At 43.1% G+C, this 18,666-nt stretch overlaps 1 protein-coding gene across 1 annotated transcript in view; it reads right to left on the bottom strand.

Annotated features, from left to right (window-relative positions):
- Window positions 1-17,142, bottom strand: part of cntnap2b (contactin associated protein 2b) — a 48,592-nt gene extending 31,450 nt beyond the window's left edge. The window contains exons 1-4 of the mRNA XM_026150331.1: window positions 16,379-17,142; window positions 3,679-3,795; window positions 2,675-2,868; window positions 1,995-2,142 (exon numbers count right to left, since the gene is read on the bottom strand). Coding sequence (XP_026006116.1) covers window positions 1,995-2,142; window positions 2,675-2,868; window positions 3,679-3,795; window positions 16,379-16,460 — 541 coding nt within the window. The 5' untranslated portion in view covers window positions 16,461-17,142. The remainder of the gene's footprint in view (window positions 1-1,994; window positions 2,143-2,674; window positions 2,869-3,678; window positions 3,796-16,378) is intronic.
- Between the last annotated feature and the right edge of the window lie 1,524 nt (window positions 17,143-18,666).

Below are 18,666 nucleotides of genomic sequence, written 5' to 3'. Positions count from 1 at the left end.
AAACGTATTAAATGAAAGTTAAACACTAACATATAATTCAAAATATAGTGTATTTGTGACTTTCATCAATACATAGACATCAGCGATAGGAATACAAAGGTGTTGTATTCTGCTGGCCCTCAGACTTTGTAACACAACAACATACATTTGCTAGCAGACAGATTTGTAACTATAGGAACATATTAGCAGACGTCCGGCTGCATTCTCAGCCATCAGCAGCTTTCAGGAAAGATCTTTTCCTGCGACTTTCAGTCGCTCTAAATCTCGCCCTTAACAAATGTACTGGGGACACTTTCCACCAAGTGCAACTTCTTCTGCACAGAGATGGTTTTCTGCTTGCAGTGTGAGCTTGTTGTGTGTCACAGAACCTGTTACTGCACAGACTTTGCAGCTGAGCGTAATGTGCCAGTAGCATGCAATCATCATTTGTGGCCTGAGAAGCTGATCTGATGAGCAAAGCCTCTTACATCAACTTACTCTCAGCTACACTTGCATGACTGAGAGATCCAAAAAAATCCTAAACTTAACTATCTACAATCTGCAGTTAGAACAACAGTTTGCAGCTGAAAGTCCAACTGCTGCATCTCACATGGAAAGAAAAGAAAGAGAGCGAACTTCACTCAGAGATGGAGAAAGATGAGAAAGACAGGAGAGGAAGAAGAGAGCGTAGATTTAAAGGGAAGGACTGCTGTTAAACCGGAAGATTAAAGCTAACATGTAAGTCCTCGTGTTTTTAGATCACACATCTGTACACGTGACATTGTTTTGTATAGAAATATCCTTGTTTTAAACATGAACAAGGCTGAGACCATGATCACAGCTCCTCCTCAACCACATTCTGCTTTTCTGTCCTCCTGCTGAGCCAAACATTCGAAATAATACTGGATTCTTCTCTGGGCCTTAACCCACATGTAAAATCTGTTCACCAGCTTGGACAAATCCTCTCTTTTTTTTCCTGCCTGTCCCGTTTGGTTCTTTTGCATCAGAATTATTGTCTAAAGGTGAAGAAAGATGCCCAACGGATTTACTTTACCAAATGGACCATCCCAGCCCTATTGTTTATTTTATTTTATTATCACTTGCTAAATACGGGACAGACTTGAGTGGGGAAGAGAAAGGGGAGAAAGTGTGTGAGCACCGGTGTGTACACCTGTGAGCATGGACGCGCTTGTATTTAAAGGTTCCTTCATCTAACGATCTGCAAATCGTCTCTTTCTGCCTCCAAGCCAAACAAAATGCCGCAGCCAGACTACTGACACGTTCCAGCAAACATGCTCACATTACTCCTGTTTTATATTCTTTACATTGGCTTCTAATAGATTTTAGAATTAGTTAAAAATTCTCGTTTTAACATACAGAGCACTAAATGGCCCCAGATTATTTATCCCAGCGTCTTACACGCTGCTGCTGGTTGTCTGCGCTCACAGAGTTTGTTGGTTGTTCCCTGAACACGGCTGCAGAGTAACGAGGACCGTCTACCACCACGTCTGGTGATTCTTTTAAAAAGCAGTAAAAACCTTTCTGTTTAAACAAGCTTTCTGCTGCTACCTGTTAATCTGACTGCATTTCACTGACTTGTCTATATCGTCTATTTTGGTACCAAACGTTCAGTTTATTTTAGCCTTTGTGTGCGGTGCAAAAGATCTAAATAGTTCAGACAGACGCAAAAACTTGGCAAACTGTGTGGTGCACCGGTCAGCAGCACCAGAACATCTTTGGTCCACAGCGATGTCCATGCAGTCTGACTCCTGCAAAGGATTTTCATCCAGGTATTAAAATCCTCATTGGGTTTTAAATCCACTGTCGTGCTGTACAGAGGCACAACTGCAAGAAGTGTATATTTGTCCAACAAAGGATGAACTTGTACTTTCCAGTTTTCAAGAACTGCCTATCCTGTAGTGGCCAGACGCAGGTGCCCACAGGTCATGTACTGTAAATCTACATCCACATCACATGCATGGTGTTTCAATCAGGTATCTTCAGCTTGCACTTACAGTATGAGCAGCCATACAGCTCCAGGCGCACCCCGACGCGACCCGCCCTGCTCCAGTCCACTGGGATGAAACGGATGTAGCGAGCCAGGATGGCATACTGCAGCTCGTGGCGAACTACACCCTCGCTGTTCACATTCCCTTCAAATGTCTGAAACAACATTTGTTTTAAAGAGAAAATCAGATCTAAATGTAGTTTTTATTCATTAGAAAATGAATCAAATAACATTAAACCACATGTTTTTTTTTCATTGGTTAATTAGAAAAGTGAAAAACACCTTCAGGCAGCTGTTGATGTGATTTGGTGTTACATTTAAAAAAAACAGAAGTCAAATCGGAGGTTTTGTCCTGATAATAACATGGTTAGTACCCATTAATCCATAAATACTGGAGACTCTAAACGGAGCAAATACACACCACAGGTCCACACCTGTGAAACTGACTCACACTGCAACATTAAACACAGGCTTACGTTACAGTGTGAGAACGAGGAGCAAAAGAAGAAGACTAGAAGGAAGAGGAGTAATAGTTTCAGTAATAGCACCGTGCCACAGATCTAAATTTAAAATATTCCACCTGTCAGGGTTTAGTCTTCCTAAACCCTGACAGGTGGAATATTTTAACATCAGCGTCGACTTGAAATGATATTTGTGTCGATAAGTCGGTCCGACTGATTTCCTTACCCAAATGTTTCCATCCTGTAGATAAGGTCTCCAGTTTTTCTGTGTGTCACTGTAAAGTAGCCGATACTTTGTGGTCCAATCAGAGCTACTATAGCGACCCTGTGTTGCTATGGCAACCACCTGCTTCTTAGAACCAAGGTCTACTTGTAGCCACGGGTAACGGTCTGTATCCAATGGCGACCACCCTCCAGAACCTAGATTTTGGGATGTTGTAAGTTTGGGAAGGGTTAAAGATGTCAGAGAAAAAAGTGAGTAGATGAAGAAAAAACGACATTTAGAGCCTAATCGTCTTCAGTGTCTGCACTACTTTATCTGGAGAATTATTCTGAGGCTTTGCCCACACGAACTTTAAGCCAAAAACACTGCACACATGAGCTCACATGCCAAATGTGATTTTTAAAAACAGTGAAAAAATGCCCACAGATGATGTATCTAAAGAATAAATATATCAATTCTCATTTATGTCTAATCTAATCATCTCTTAAATTAAATGGTGATTATTATTTTATACTGTTAACATTTACATATGCTCTACAGGCAGCCAGATGTTTATAGTCAGGTGAGGTAAAACTTCACATGGGAACCAGTAAACCCACGAATCATGGTTATGTTTACAGTCACATAAAAAAGAAAAACGTTGATACCTGAGACGTTACTGAGCATTAGAACAGCTTGTTCAGTGTTCAGTGTTCGTTTATGACAAGATCAACACTTTATGTTGATGTTGAGTCCAAGTCAAAGTTCAATAAACATGTTCAGCTGAGGGGCCGAGCTGCATCTCAGCAGGAGTCTGCAAACCGCTTTCTTCTTTGACATAATTATTTAGTCACAATTATACAACTAATACATGTCGGCACTGTGAGCTAGAGTCTTAACAGAAGCTGACATTTAACACCAAAGCTGTGGAAATGCAGCCATGAATGGACCCAGAAACCGGTTTAATATTAACCCCTCCACAACCCAGAAATACAAACAACCTCATCCTCAAGATTCCCGAGGCATACCTTGTTTCCGGCTGAGTTTGGCATAACCGGCTCCGTTTCCTCGGCTGTATAGAGACGACCCGGTGAAGGAGCTGTAAGGAAGAGGAGTGGCCAAGCTGTCCTCACACTTCCCTGAACCTGAAACAGAAGCCCACAGATGTTTCCTTCAATGCTACCAACAGGCCAACGTTTTACCGTGTGCTGCACTTCTACATCGCATCCTCATCCAAGACACGAAAACAGCAGCACGAACTCACAGCAGTCGTTTGCAGCTGCTCACCTGCGTTTTCAGGTAAATATTCATAACTCCACGTAATCCGCTCTTCATGTTGATAACAAAGTTGGCTTTGAGGACATTATTTTACACTCTAATGAGAACTGATTGATGTGTCTTAATACCCAGCAGACAAACACCAAAATCCATCATTTGGACATTTTGTTCCACTTGTACAAAGAACCAATGTTCTCGTCTGTTTATCAAACAATTGAAAGCTGACTGAACCCACTCGTTTGTTCGAGCCAAGGTTAACATGACATCACCGACATTAACTCATCTGTATAACTGACACTGGGAGGTTAGGAGGAGTGTGAGGCTGATGCTGCTGATCTCAGCTCTGTGAACATTTGGATGGAAACTGATGAAACTGGGTGTGATGACACGGTAACAACAAAAAGATGTTTAATGACTGCGTCTGAGATTCTCTGATTAGAGTTTAGAGAGTTTAGAGTTCCAAGCTCCAACGTGTCCAGAACTCTGCTGCCCGTATTATTACTAGGACTTCTTCTACCCACCACATCTCCCCAATCCTGAAGCAACTTCACTGGCTCCCGGTCAAATTTCGCATCCATTTTAAAATAATTCTGTATACATTCAAGGCTATTCACTCTCTCTCTCCACCATACCTCTCTGACTTATTACAGATGAAGCTCCCATCCCGCTGCCTCAGATCTTCATCTTCTCTTTCTCTCTCTGTTCCCTCTGCTCGTCTGATCACAATGGGAGGGAGGGCCTTTAGTTGCTCTGCCCCTCGACTTTGGAATTCCCTACCCCCGGACCTCAGAAATATTAGCTCATTCTCTCTTTTTAAGTCCACCCTTAAAACTCATTTGTTTAAAATTGCCTATTCTTAAATTTCTGTATGTTTTAACTTTTATCTTCTATTCTTATCATTGTGTATATTTCCAGTTTTTATCTGTTGTACAGTGTCCTTGGGTGCTTTGAAAGGCGCTATTTAAATAAAATGTATTATTATTATTATTATCTGCTGAAACTACACACTATCTGCTATCAGAGGAAGAGAGCAGAAACACTCAGCACAGCAACATAACCGATGTATAACACGTGTGTGTAAGAGAGAAAGAGGGAGACAGGTGCTGAGCATAGTGATGAGCTTGCTCATATGCATTACAAAACAAGCCTCGCATGCATTCAGCAGCATAAAGAAAGGCGACAAACACGACGTCGTCAGCAGACGACCTGAAATCAGCGTCTCCACCTGATCTTTCTGACAGCAGTACGTCTGAGCTCCTGCTGCAAAACCACAATGATGATATTCCTACAAATCCAGTCTAACTGCTTTTTTAATCACATCGAAAAATAAACTGAGTGGTGCAGAGTTGATCTAGGCTCTAATTTAGTTTCCCGTGTGATGACAGCGCTGCTGCTTCTGGAAGCTGACCAGCCTGCAGTTTAGGGCTGCTCAATTAATCGAATTTTAATCTCGATTACGATCTGGGCTTTCAACGATCATTAAAAATGACTGAGCCGATTATTAGCCCCTCCCTCGTGCTTTACTCTCGCGCTGCTCCGTTTGGCAAATCGAGCGCACCTCTCTGCATTTCGAACACGTGTCACAACAATTAAGAGCAGCAGTAGTGATGGGATTTCCGGCTCTTTTTAGAGAACCGGCTCTTTCGGTTCGGCTCACTAAAAAGAGCCGGCTCTTTCGGCTCCGAACCGGCTCTTCAGGTTGTTTTGTTGCTTTAATTAATTTATTATTAACAATAATATAAAATTATGCACAAAAGGAATTACTAACGTAAAAACAAGTGGTTTTATTTATATATGTTTATATATAAATATATGCGGTGGCCCCTAGAGACAAAACACGTACAAACTCCAAAACACATTTCTAGCATGAACTGAACTTCCAAAGCAGAGCTACTAGATCACTTAAATTACACAATTGAAAGCATGTGTATATTGTTTGTGTATTTATACACAGGCACTCATATATATATTCAAATAATTTAAAAAAAAGTTCATTTACCTGTTATTACCACACACCAAATCCGGTCGTTGGTACTTGCTGGCTTGTGTAGCCACAAGATAACAAAGGCTCAACACTGCGCCCAGCATCCTGGAGCACTTCTGTTGTTCTTTTGTACGTGTTTTGAGTTTTTATGTGCTTCTGAGTTTTTATATGCTTCTGAGTTTTTAAGTGCTTCGGAGTTTGTACGTGTTTTTACGTGTTTTTACGTGTTTTGGAGTTTTTACGTGTTTTGGAGTTTGTACGTGTTTTTACGTGTTTTGGAGTTTGTACGTGTTTGTACGTGTTTTGGAGTTTGTACATGCTTCAGAGTTCGTACGTGATTTGAAGTTTGTATGTGCTTTGTCTCTAGGGGCCACCGTAAATATACTTTTATTTATTCACTCCACATAAAATGTAATAAATAAATCATATAATACAAAAATCAACTATTCACATTTCAAGTTTTAACTATTTACATTTTCAGCTTTTTCCTTTCACAAATTTAAAGTGAAAAGAACACAAAACACTGCAAACCACAACACAATTAAATATAAATTATAATATGAAAACTAAAAGAACATGCATATTCTCTGTCATATGGACCTGCATGAATAAACTTTCTCAATCCTTTATCATCTGCAACTGAAAATAGTTGTGGATGATTACTATACCTTTCTAATGTTGTTGTCCCTGCCTCTCTTTCTCTCTCTCTGGCTCTGTTCCTGTGCTACTGAGTGTAACTACCGCCCCTCCCCCCTCTGCCCAGCGTAAAGCACAAGGCTCGCGTGCAGAGTGAAGCGGAAAAAAAGTGCGAGAGAGAGGCTGAGAGAAAGAAAAAAAAACAAAAAAAACCACGTGACGGCTCGCGATAAGGAGCCGGCTCGCGTCGTTGACGTCAAAGAGCCGGCTCTAAGAGCCATTTCGTTCGCGAACGACCCATCACTAAGCAGCAGTCTCCAACCTTTTTTGCGCCACGGACCGGTTTATGCCCGACAATATTTTCATGGACCGGCCTTTAAGGTGTCGCGGATAAATACAACAAAATAAAACTAGTACCGGTACCGAAAAAAAGAAAATTTATTCATAACACAGGTGAAAAGACCCAGGAAGACAGAGTAAACGATAAAAACAATAACAAAATAACGCTGAAAACCGATAAAAACCCTGAAAACTATACATTTCACACCTGAGCCTCAACTCTCGCGGCCCGGTACCAAACGACTCACGGACCGGTACCGGTCCGAGGCCCGGGGGTTGGGGACTGCTGATTAAGAGGACCCGAGGTAAGCTCGGAAAGCTAAGCAGAAGTTATTTGGAGAGGAGAGTGACTGCTGTTGGTTGAAAAGAGGTAAAAAACCTTCAGTGGTGTGGAAACATTATGGGTTCAGTCAGACGTGGATCAAGTGGACACAGTGTGTAAACTTTGCTACAGTGTCGTAGCTGCACCACAGAGCAACACTGCAAAGTTCACTAAACATAGATGTTTACATTTTTCATTTCTTATATTGCAAACATTTGCACTGTTATCAGTATTTGCACTATTTTATATTATTTTTTGACAATCTTTAAAGTCATTATTCAATACATTGTTATTGTTAAATAAATATCGCCAAAGAATCGAGATCTCAATTTCAGTGAAAATAATCGTGATCATCATTTTTGCCATAATCGAGCAGCCCTACTGCTGTTCACCCGACCACTGAACAACCTCCATCCATGCTTTTGTTCTTCATCATCATTTTTAATATGCAAATGCAAGAAAACTGTGAATGATTTCTGATGTTTTTTCTGTTTCTGCACTGAACTGAAGTCTAAACCAAAACTGCTGCTTTGTTGTAGTTTTACATGAGGGATAAAGAATGAAACCAGACGACTGTACTGGGCCATTTCCCCTTGAATCAGCACAATTTGTCAACCGACGTCATCAAGGCAGACATTTGGTTCACTTTAGATCAAACATTCTTCACCAACTTTTGACCATATCCTTTTTAACCAGCTGTTGTGAAGTGGTGAACATCGATGCTCCAATCACGGCTGACAAGGTCAAAGATGTTGACTCAGCTGACTTTTTTCAAATGGAAACAAAACTAAATGCATGAACTTCAACAGTTATTTGAGCACAGGCAGGAAAACCCAGCAACCTCAGCAATGACCTAAAACACAGTTTTAAAAATAACATGTAGGGGAAATTAGCCAAAAAAAGCAACAGAAATATTTGCTGAAAGGCCGTCAGCCAATTTATTTTGACATGATTATAAAGGCTGAAACAGTCGGAGTGTTTCACTGGCGCCAGAAATGACAAACGGATACAAACATATATTTAGGAATGCATGTACGTACAAAGAAACATATTAGAGGTCAGAATCAGCAAACACCCCACGGTACTGTGTTATCACCACACAATATTATTGTATTCTTTACATTTTCAATACGCTGAGTTTCAGATTACGTCCTCTAAGTTAAACTGTTAGTTTTCTTGCTGCAAAATCAGACTATTGATCACAGAAACACTGTGACTGAAAGCCAACATAAATGTTGCCATAATAATCAGAATCAGAATCAGAATACTTTATTGATCCCTGGGGGAAATTATTTTTTGTTACAGTGCTCCATTTTAAACCAACATTAAGACAAGACAGACAATACGCTAACTAAGAATAGTACAATATATACATATATATACATACATACATACATACATAAATAAGTCACTTATAAATAAATATTTGGAAAAGAAACATGTGTAGCTGTTGCAGTAAACAGTGTGTTAAGTGGATGCGTTGTACAGGGAGCCACAGGCAGGAATGATTTCCTGTGTCGTTCAGTGGTGCTTTTCGGTAATCTCAGTCTCTCACTGAACGAGCTCCTGTGACTGACCAACATGTCATGGAGTGGGTGGGAGGTGTTATCCAACATTGTCTTTATCTTGGACAGCATCCGCCTCTCCGACACCACCTTGAGGGAGTCCAGCTCCATCCCCACAACATTGCTGGCCTTACGGATCAGTTTATTAAGTCTGTTGGCATCTGCGACCCTCAGCCTGCTCCCCCAGCATGCAACAGCATAGAGGATCGCACTGGCCACCACAGACTCATAGAAAATCCTCAGCATTTTCTGGCAGATGTTGAAGGACCTCAGTCGCCTCAAAAAATAGAGACGACTCTGGCCCTTCCTGTAAAGTGCTGTGGTGTTTTTAGCCCAGTCCAGTTTATTGTCAATGTGAACTCCAAGGTATTTATAGTCCTCCACAATGTCAACACTGACCCCCTGGATTGAAACAGGGGTCAAGTGTTTCCTGGTCTTCCTGAAGTCCACGATCAGTTCCTTGGTCTTTGCCACGTTGAGCTGCAGATGATTCTGCTCACACCACGTGACAAAGGAGTCGACCACAGCCCGGTACTCTGTCTCATCATCCCTGCTGATGCATCCAACCACCGCAGAGTCATCAGAAAACTTCTGAAGATGGCAGGTCTCTGTGCAGTGGCTGAAGTCTGTGGTGTAGAGGGTGAAGAGGAAGGGGGAGAGGACAGTCCCCTGTGGTGCCCCTGTGTTGCTAATCACCTTGTCAGACACACACTGTGGGAGACGTACATATTGTGGTCTTCCTGTCAGGTAATCAACAATCCAGGACACCAGAGAAGCATCCACCTGCATCGCTGCTAACTTATCACCCAGGAGGGTCGGCCTGATGGTGTTGAAAGCACTGGAAAAGTCAAAAAACATGACCCTCACAGTGCTCGCCGGCTGGTCCAGATGGGTGTAGACACGATTGAGCAGGTAGATGATGGCGTCCTCTGTTCCGAGACGAGGCTGATAAGCGAACTGAAGGGGATCCAGATGTGGTCTTACTATGGGTCGCAGCTGGTCCAGGATGAGCCTTTCCAGGGTCTTCATGATGTGGGAGGTCAGTGCCACGGGCCTGTAATCCTGGGGGCCACTGGGACGAGGCGTCTTTGGTACAGGGACGAGGCATGATGTCTTCCACATCACCGGGACCCTCTGCAGACTCAGACTCAGCATAAACAGTTTATGAAAGACTCCACACAGCTGGGGGGCACAGGCCTTGAGGACAAGGGGACTCACTCCGTCTGGTCCAGCAGACTTGCCTGAGTGAAGTCTCCTCATTTGCATCTCAACCTGGTATTGAGTGAAGGTGATGGGTGGGGGAGGGGTGTCAGGAATCTCACAGGAGGCAACATGTGAAGAGAGAGGCTGGCACAGTGGTGTGGCTCTGGATTCCAGGCTGACTGCAGGTGAGGTTGTGGGGGTGGGAGCAGACACTGTGGTGTCGAATCTATTGAAAAACAGATTCAACTCGTCGGCTCTATTCTCACCTCCCTCAGCTCCCCTGCTGTTGGTTGGCCTGAATCCAGTGATGGTCTTCATGCCCCTCCACACCTCTCTCATGCTGTTCTGCTGGAGTTTCCACTCCAGCTTCCTCCTGTAATTGTCCTTAGCCTCTCTGATCTTGTCCTTTAGTAACACCTGGACCTTCCTCACCTCCTCTTTGTTGCCCCCTCTGAAAGCCCTCTTCTTGTTGTTGAGGAGGGCTTTGATGTCCTTAGTCACCCACGGCTTGTTATTTGGGTAACAATGAACAGTCTGAGCTGGAACAATGGAGTCGGTGCAGAAAGTTATGTAGTCTGTGATACACTCAGTAAGCCCATTGATGTCCTCGGCGTGAGGCTCACAGAGTGTTTCCCAGTCGGTCACCTCGAAACAGCCCTGTAGTTCCGCTATTGCCTCCTCTGACCACCTAACAGTCCTGGTGGTCACAGGTTCCCTCCTCACAATTGGCACATAGCGGGGGGTGAGGTGAATCAGGTTATGATCTGACCTACCAAGTGGGGGGAGGGAGGAGGAGCTGTATGCATCCTTGACGTTAGCATACAGTAAGTCTAAAGTTTTCTCTCCCCTGGTGGGACAGTCCACATATTGTTTGAATGTTGGTAGTGTATTGTCCAGTGATACATGGTTGAAGTCACCCGAGATCACAATAAAGGCACTCGGGTGCTGAGTCTGTAGCCGAGCTATGGCAGAGTGGATGGTGTCACATGCAGCTGTGGGGTTAGCAGAGGGGGGAACATAAACAGCCACCAAGATGACGTGAGAGAATTCCCTGGGTAAATAATACGGCCTGAGTCCAACAGCACACAGTTCAGTGTCCGGGCAACAAATCCTTTCTTTGATTGTTATGTTGGCAGGGTTACACCACCGGTTGTTAACTAAAACAGCAAGCCCCCCTCCTTTACGCTTACCGCTAGCGATGCTGTCCCTGTCCGCCCGAACAGTGTGGAAGCCTTCCACGGAAGCATTCTCATCGGGAATGACCTGGTGCAGCCATGATTCGGTGAAACACATCAGGCTACACTCTCGGTATTCCCTCTGACTCCGTACTAGTGCTGAGAGCTCGTCGATTTTACTTGCCAACGATCGCACATTTCCCATCACGATAGACGGCAGACACGGTTTAAACCTCCTCCTCGCTTCGAGCCTCCGCTGTCTCACCGTCACCTTTTTTCTTCTCTTCTGTCCTTGACCTCTGCATCCCCGATGTGTTTTCCTCCAAATTTCAGCTGGTACTTCTGCGGGCACTTCTGCGGGCCTGGCCAGCGAGCCGGCCGGCATCAGGGCGATCAGCTGATCTCTGGAGTAAACAGTCCGTGCGTGTAGGAGATGTGCCGCGGTCCCGTTCCATGATAAAAGTAACAGTTCCACGGCCACCAGAAGAACAAAAACTCTCTCAATCCACATGATTGAGTAAGAGATAGAAAACGGAGGAAAATACAAGTCAGAAAAAAAAAGAATACGTAAGAAAAAAGAGCTAAACTAAGAGAAAAGCAGGAGCGACTGTAACAGGCTGCACGCTGGTTGGCGCATGTGCACTAGTTCAGAGTCAAGCTGCTACTTCTGCTCCAAGTTTGTGATTAACTGGGGTAAAGTTGGCAATTACAGGCAATCAGTTTCTGATAAAACACCAATAAACTGTGATAAGTCATCAAAAATCACGTGTTACTGTCTGCTTAGACATAAATTCACATTTAACTATTACATCTGCACTCAGCGAATGTCCTGATTTATACAAATACCAAATAAAGTAACATGTTACCAACCAAAATACAACCAGCTGGTAGCAAGCTGAGCGCACTCTTGTAGAGAACCAGACTCGTTAGTCTGGTGGTATCGATTCTACTTACCAGTTCCAGCTGCACTTGCACTACAATCAGATGATTTTAGTTCACGGTGGTGGGAAACAGTCTACAGCATGGATGTGGCCGTTACTTTTATTTTTGTTGGGCAAAAATGCAAAAGTGCGAGTACAGGGGAAAATGCATCCAGAACAGAAACAGCTGTATTATGGTGATAACACGACTTCAGTTCTTTGCAAAGCAGACACGATGGAGCTAATGAAGACAACCTGGCCAACGCACAGAGCAGGAGAGCTAATGTTACGATTGTTAATATCCCAGAGAAGTCTGAGGGTGATGATGTATTTGGCTACATCATCCCAGGCTTTATGGGGAGGAACACTTCCAAGCAACGGTCATCATAGAGAGAGCACACTGCTTGGGAAGAGCGGCGGATGGGGTCCAGCTTATCCTTATTAAGTTTCTCAACTACAGGGATGAGGACAAAGTGCTCCGCTCGGCCAGAGACAAAGGGACTGTACCTGGATACTAGCCGAGCCTCCTTTTACCTGCACTACACCATCGAGATGATCACTTTCAACAAGGTGAAGAAAAAACTTTGAGAGAAGAACCTTGAGTACAGCAGCACCTATCCCACCAAACTGTGGCTCTGACATGAAGTTTTTCCTCCATCTGAGGTGGAACCTTTCCTGTCCAGTGTGGAAGATGCCTACAGTAAACCACTGTTACACATGATGATGTAAACGTTGAAATGAGAAACTATCAGCTGCACCTTAAATGTCTAAACACTGTTTTGTTATATGCAACAACTGGTTATCATGCGTGCTACTTTGTACTATTTTCTGTGAACTGGTTTGGTTGTTCCTTTATGAAGCTATGACAGTACTTCTGAACGCTCCGCTGAGGCGCTCAAGGTTAGAGATGGAGTCCTACCTGCCCGCGTTTTTGTCATGGGGAGATTACAGGATGGCTTTTTCTTTTTTTTCCTCTCCACTCTCTCTGTACCACGTTTGACTCTGTAAGTGTTGGAAATCGTAAACATCTGGCAACAAGTCGCAGGCTTAGTCAGACTCTGAGCTGCTCTCCTAACCAGGGAAAGATTCATTTGCAGTGTGTAAACTGAACAGGACGGTTAGACTGTGTTTGATGTAGAGGGAGTAACTCCCCCATCAAAAAGAAGAAAGCATTAACATATCTTAAAAAACTCACCTCACTAATAGAGAACATTTAAAATCGTGCAGAGACTGGGTCGGCCATGTTTTTTATTCGTTATCCAAAGCTAAAGGTGTGGCTTATTAATAAAAACCATAGATGTTAAATTCAACAGAGAAAGACAAACATGGCAGGTTCATTTTGATAGACTGTGTAATGGACATGAACAGAATAGTACTGGTATCCTTGTATGGCCCACATTTAGATGACCCACAATTTTTTAATAGTTTAATACAGCAGGCAAAGTCCAAAGTGTTTGGGCGGTGATTGAACCCGTCAATGGATCGCTCCATGGAAAACTAGTTTCTATATCTCCGACCCGGGGCCTGACAGAATTGGGCCTAAGTGATGTTGAGCAGAGAATATTCATTTTATTCAACTGTTCCTAATACTCACTGAAGAACTGACATGTCTTTGGCCTCACAGACACTCCTCTACCATTTCAGATCACAGTCCTATAAAAATGGAATTGAAGCTTCACCAACCTGAGCCTCTTTCTCCTCCTTCTGGGTGGAGATTTACAGGATATTTGCTAGAAGACCTCAAAATTATTACTTGTATGAATACTAAACCAGACGTGTATCCAGAGGTAAACCTAAACACCTCCTCACATTCAAACATATGAGAAGCGCTTAAAGCTTATATGAGAGGTCACATTATTTCACACGTCTCATATAAAAACAAACATAAATGCTTTGGAGTTCCAGGCTTACTGGAACGCTGTGATCACAATGACCCTAACCATAACCCTAGCTGTGTGGATTTCAGTTCTGGATACTTGGAGATGTTGCGTCTCTAACACTGCACCCTAGTCGGAGACACTTTGTGTTGCTTACATCGACTGCAGCAAAAAAGTGTGCACTTAAAAACTGGAAATCAACAGAGCCTCAGAAACACTGGATAAACGAGCTGTCATCATACTGCACTCCCCAAAAAATCCTCCATTCAGTCCGGAGGAAATTAACAGAGTTTGAGTGGACGTGGATCCCTCTCTGAATTTTCTAACACGACTGGACTTGAGGGACCGATCAGTGCTACTCTTCACTGGTTTGTCTACAGCACAGGTGTCGAACTCCAGGCCTCGAGGGCCGCTGTCCTGCTCGTTTTCCAACTAACCTGCCCTTGAAGCTTCATATTGGCAAAGCACACCTGATCCAGGTAATCAGCAGCCAGTAGGGCAGGGATATCTCAACAACAAGCAGGATGCTGGCGCTCGAGGAGCTTGACACCCCGGGTCTATGCTTTTACTTATTTATTTTATTCTATTTTGTCTCTGTGTCTTATTTATTATCTTTTAAAACAAAAAACAGAATGTCCTGCTGTAAAGCATACTCGATGCAAACCTTTGTTAATTATTGTATGTACTTAATTAAAAAACACGCCTAGAAAGCAGGGACGTCACAATACCAGAAGATTAGTAGTGGGAACAGTCCCAGTACAATTATGTGATTCCCATTTTGATAGCAAATTAAAATGACTGTCCCAGCTACGTAACCACAATCGTCTTTAAAATCAGTGACACGGTGGTGATAGACCACGAGAGGACACGACACAGCCTGATGTTAGCGTGGCTGCTGTAGCCTGTTAATGCTACTGTGAGCTAAAACAGCAGTTATGTTAGCTTAAGCATTTCTACAATGGCCTCAGAGAACACTTGTGTGTCTTTCACAGTAACAGAAGGGCAACACTGGAGGCTGCTTGATGTTGAATTGAAACCTGTAATTCTTTGAACAGATGCCAGACGTTCAGGTGCTCTGGTAAACTGGAAGCATTTTCTCTCCCAGTATAAAAAGCATGATAGCACTGGTTGCATATTATCCGTTGTTAACCTTTGGTCACTGACTTTGAATGCAACAAACTTTCATACCCGACTCTGCCCTTCTTATCACTGAGCTGGAGCAGCGCTGCCTAGCTGTAGTTTTCAGTGTGTATGCTGGGTCCTTATTCTTCTTCGTCACCACCAGCTGCATGCATGTGCTGCCCCCTTCAGTTCCAGCAGAACTGGAGCCTCGGTAAATATGCTGCTCACAGTACCTTATACTAAATTATCCATCCGTTCATTTCTTCCATGTGTCCACTTCAGAGTAACTATCGTCATGTTATCAGAATTTCTGTGTCAAAATCAATACGGGCTCTGGTCACAGCCCAATAAAAGATCACAGTTCTGTCATATTCAGTTACTCTTATTGGCTCCTTATTAAATCCAGAGTCAAATTTTAAAAAGCTCTGATGCCCATGGTTTTTGGGTTGGGTCTGCTACTGGTCTCAAGTGTAGATAAATGGGAAGGTTGTATGAGGAAGAGTGTTTGGCTGAAAAACCTGTGCCAAACCAAACATTTGACTGATTACGTCACATGAATACGTTAAACAGATTAATAAGATTATCCAAGTTACCAGAACCAGTCAAAAACAAGACAAAAGTCAAAAAGCCCGTGGATCATGTTGGCATTTAGAGTTTTCTCAACTTTTTCTTTATTGTCCTGTGTGCATTCATGATGCCTTTCTTCCCTCCTCCATATGTGCTTATATGTCCCTAATACATGTGATTAGTTCTACCTGCTTTATACTGTGTGGTCTTTGGGGGTCTCCCGATGCTCCTCTTTTCCCTTTCCCATCACTGCCCAGCCAGTCACCGGCCGCAGCAGATGGCTGCCCTTCCCTCAGCCTCATTCTGTCAGAGATCTCTTCCTGTTGAAGGGCTCTATGTGACTGCTGGGGCTCTTACCTTTTGCATCAGCAGCTCCATGAACAGAACAGCTGCTGTGATCTAAATAAATACAAGCTACACTGAGACTCCTGCTATTTATAGCTCCATCTGTGGAGCATGCATGGATATATTACACAGTCACAGATGGTGTGTATTGGTCATGCTATTATTCTGATGTGTTGTTGAGATTCTGTCTAGAAGTCCACGGTGGACCGAGACACGAGTGTGTCTCCACGCAGAGCTGCTATTTCTACTGAAGCCCAATCCTTTTACACGTTAGACAGAAATATTGGTACGAGCGTAATTTTCATATGAATGAATGTTTCCAAATTAACCTCGGTTGCTACGGTAGTGTGTGTGTGTGTGTGTGCGTGCGCGCGCGCGCGCGACAGCCTACTTACGGGATGCTGAGGATGCAGCGCTGGAGTTGCTGATGATGTTACAAAAGACGGGCAGCAGTAACAAAGCGCTCCGATGAAACATGTTATCCGCACGGTGAACGAGACGAGCACAGACAACAAAGCAGGTGCAGGCGGGATCCCGTGCCGCGTTCCCTCCGCTGGGCTGTCTGTTGTTCCAGCGACACACAGCCGAGACGCGGTTTTCCTTTATTAGCAGCCAGGAGCAATGGTTGTCCGCCCACTGCGTCGTGTACGTCTTTGCTTTCTCTCCTGTCCCATCAATCTGCCCAGCGGCACCCCAGCTGACTTCAAACGACACCCTCCGGTACCAGCCTGTGAGCGGGACGGGCCGGGCCTCGGGCTCCAGGTGCGTGGTCAGACAGTGCGATGGAGGAGCAATCAATACACCGCAGGAGCAATCGATACACCCCCACTCTCCACAATACTTGGTACGGTCTGATATGTACAACAATACAGGGTTCTTTGAAAGGAGGGGGGACAGAGGGGTAACAGAAGGGTCCGCACGCGTCCCGGAGGGAAAACACAAGAGAGGTGGCACAAAGCACAGAAAGGCCTGGAACAAAATATCATCTTCAGTTTATTTTTAACATAAAAACATGGAAATCAGCCTCCACGACAGACTCACACCACAAATTCAGACTAAAAGATACATTAAACACACAAAAACAAAAGGCCTGAATTAATATATAGAAATGGTTCGGAGTAAAAACAGGCCAGTTTACACCATAGCATACTAAAGACAGTGCGCTCACACCACAGATGTGTCCCTGCTCCTGTAAAGAGCAAAGAAATAAACATAATGAAATATTCTTTAGAAATGATCACAAAGCAGCTCTTAATGAGGCTTCAAGGATAAATGAATGATGACAACTTCTTTGTCTTATAGTCAAATTTCAGGACTTCATGAAATCCTTTTTACAATGTAAGCGCATTTTTGGGTGACTTCACTTCATGATCAAAATCAATAAACAAACAAAAAACAGTGTAAAAAGTATTTACACTCAGGTTACTCTCACAAAAACAAGATTTAGATGGAGCTTAATGATGGTACACTTTAAGACACTGTAATCCTTGGCAATGTAACTAAATGACACATTTTCAGGTGTAATGTAGTTATTTTTATGTAACATTATTAACATTGTAACTATTTATATATAATTAAATAAATAATAATTAAACATAAATAGTTACTAAACCCACTTCTGTTAGTGTTTGTTTCTTTAAGGAAGAACAGGAGAGTGATTATCTTTTAAAAGATTTCATTTGTTTCAGCAGTTGAAGTTTCAGCGCTCGATCAACGGTCTGCTCTACACAAAGGATGACCCTGCAATACACTTTTATACCACAACAAGAACAAGTCTGATTATGACTGTGTTCTTCTACGATGTGGCCGGTCGTGCCATCCTGCGAGTGGATCTTCTTCTGCACTTCATCCATGTCTGACCTCGTCTGCATCTGCTCCTTTTTTGGAAAAAAATAGACAAAGAAAAAACACCTCCCTAACCTAACCTCGCTATATTAATATTATCTAGCGATTCTCAGCCTGTTGTTCTCTGCTTATTATCCAAGTCCGGGACATTCTGTTCGGACTCTCTTGGCACAGAGAAATATCGCCCTGACTTTAACTAGTTATGAAGTTTAAGCATGTTTGCAATTCCCTCTGCAGCTCAACATGTCAGTCTCAATATTCAACTCAATCATTGTGCTGAATTGATGCTGAATTGATGACACAGAGTTAATAAGCAAAGTTCCAATGTGTATATAAAAATCACAAAAAAAACTTTGCTAAATCATTTCATTCCTAACACACCGTCAGTCAGTTTCTATTCAGTGTGAAATCCAAACATAAGCCATCTTGAAGTATTTTACATAGTAAGGTTATATATTAATCTAAGGTTGCTATAGAGAGAAACCTAATGATTACATTCAAACAAGCGCTTAGCAACAGTGGGAAGGAAAAGCCCCTTCTCTGTTCCTCATGTTCCTTTTTATTCCCCTTTTTCGGTGGATTTCACAGTTTTTGTGTCTCTAACACTTCACAAAATTGTTACCACTTTAATTTCACTTCCCATTGTCTCCCCAGCTGTGACCTGCTGAAAAGAAAACATGGCACCTGAAGACGGCACACTGAAGGAAACGTGGTGAACCAGTCACAGGGCCATGGGCAGTAAATGGTAAATGGTAAATGGCCTGTATTTATATAGCGCTTTACTAGTCCCTAAGGACCCCAAAGCGCTTTACATATCCAGTCATCCACCCATTCACAC

The sequence above is a fragment of the Astatotilapia calliptera genome, chromosome 18, assembly GCF_900246225.1.
Source record: "Astatotilapia calliptera chromosome 18, fAstCal1.2, whole genome shotgun sequence".
Lineage (NCBI taxonomy): Eukaryota > Metazoa > Chordata > Actinopteri > Cichliformes > Cichlidae > Astatotilapia > Astatotilapia calliptera.
The sequence above is the reverse complement of the archived record's forward strand: the minus strand, read 5'-3'. Positions and strand labels throughout refer to the sequence as shown.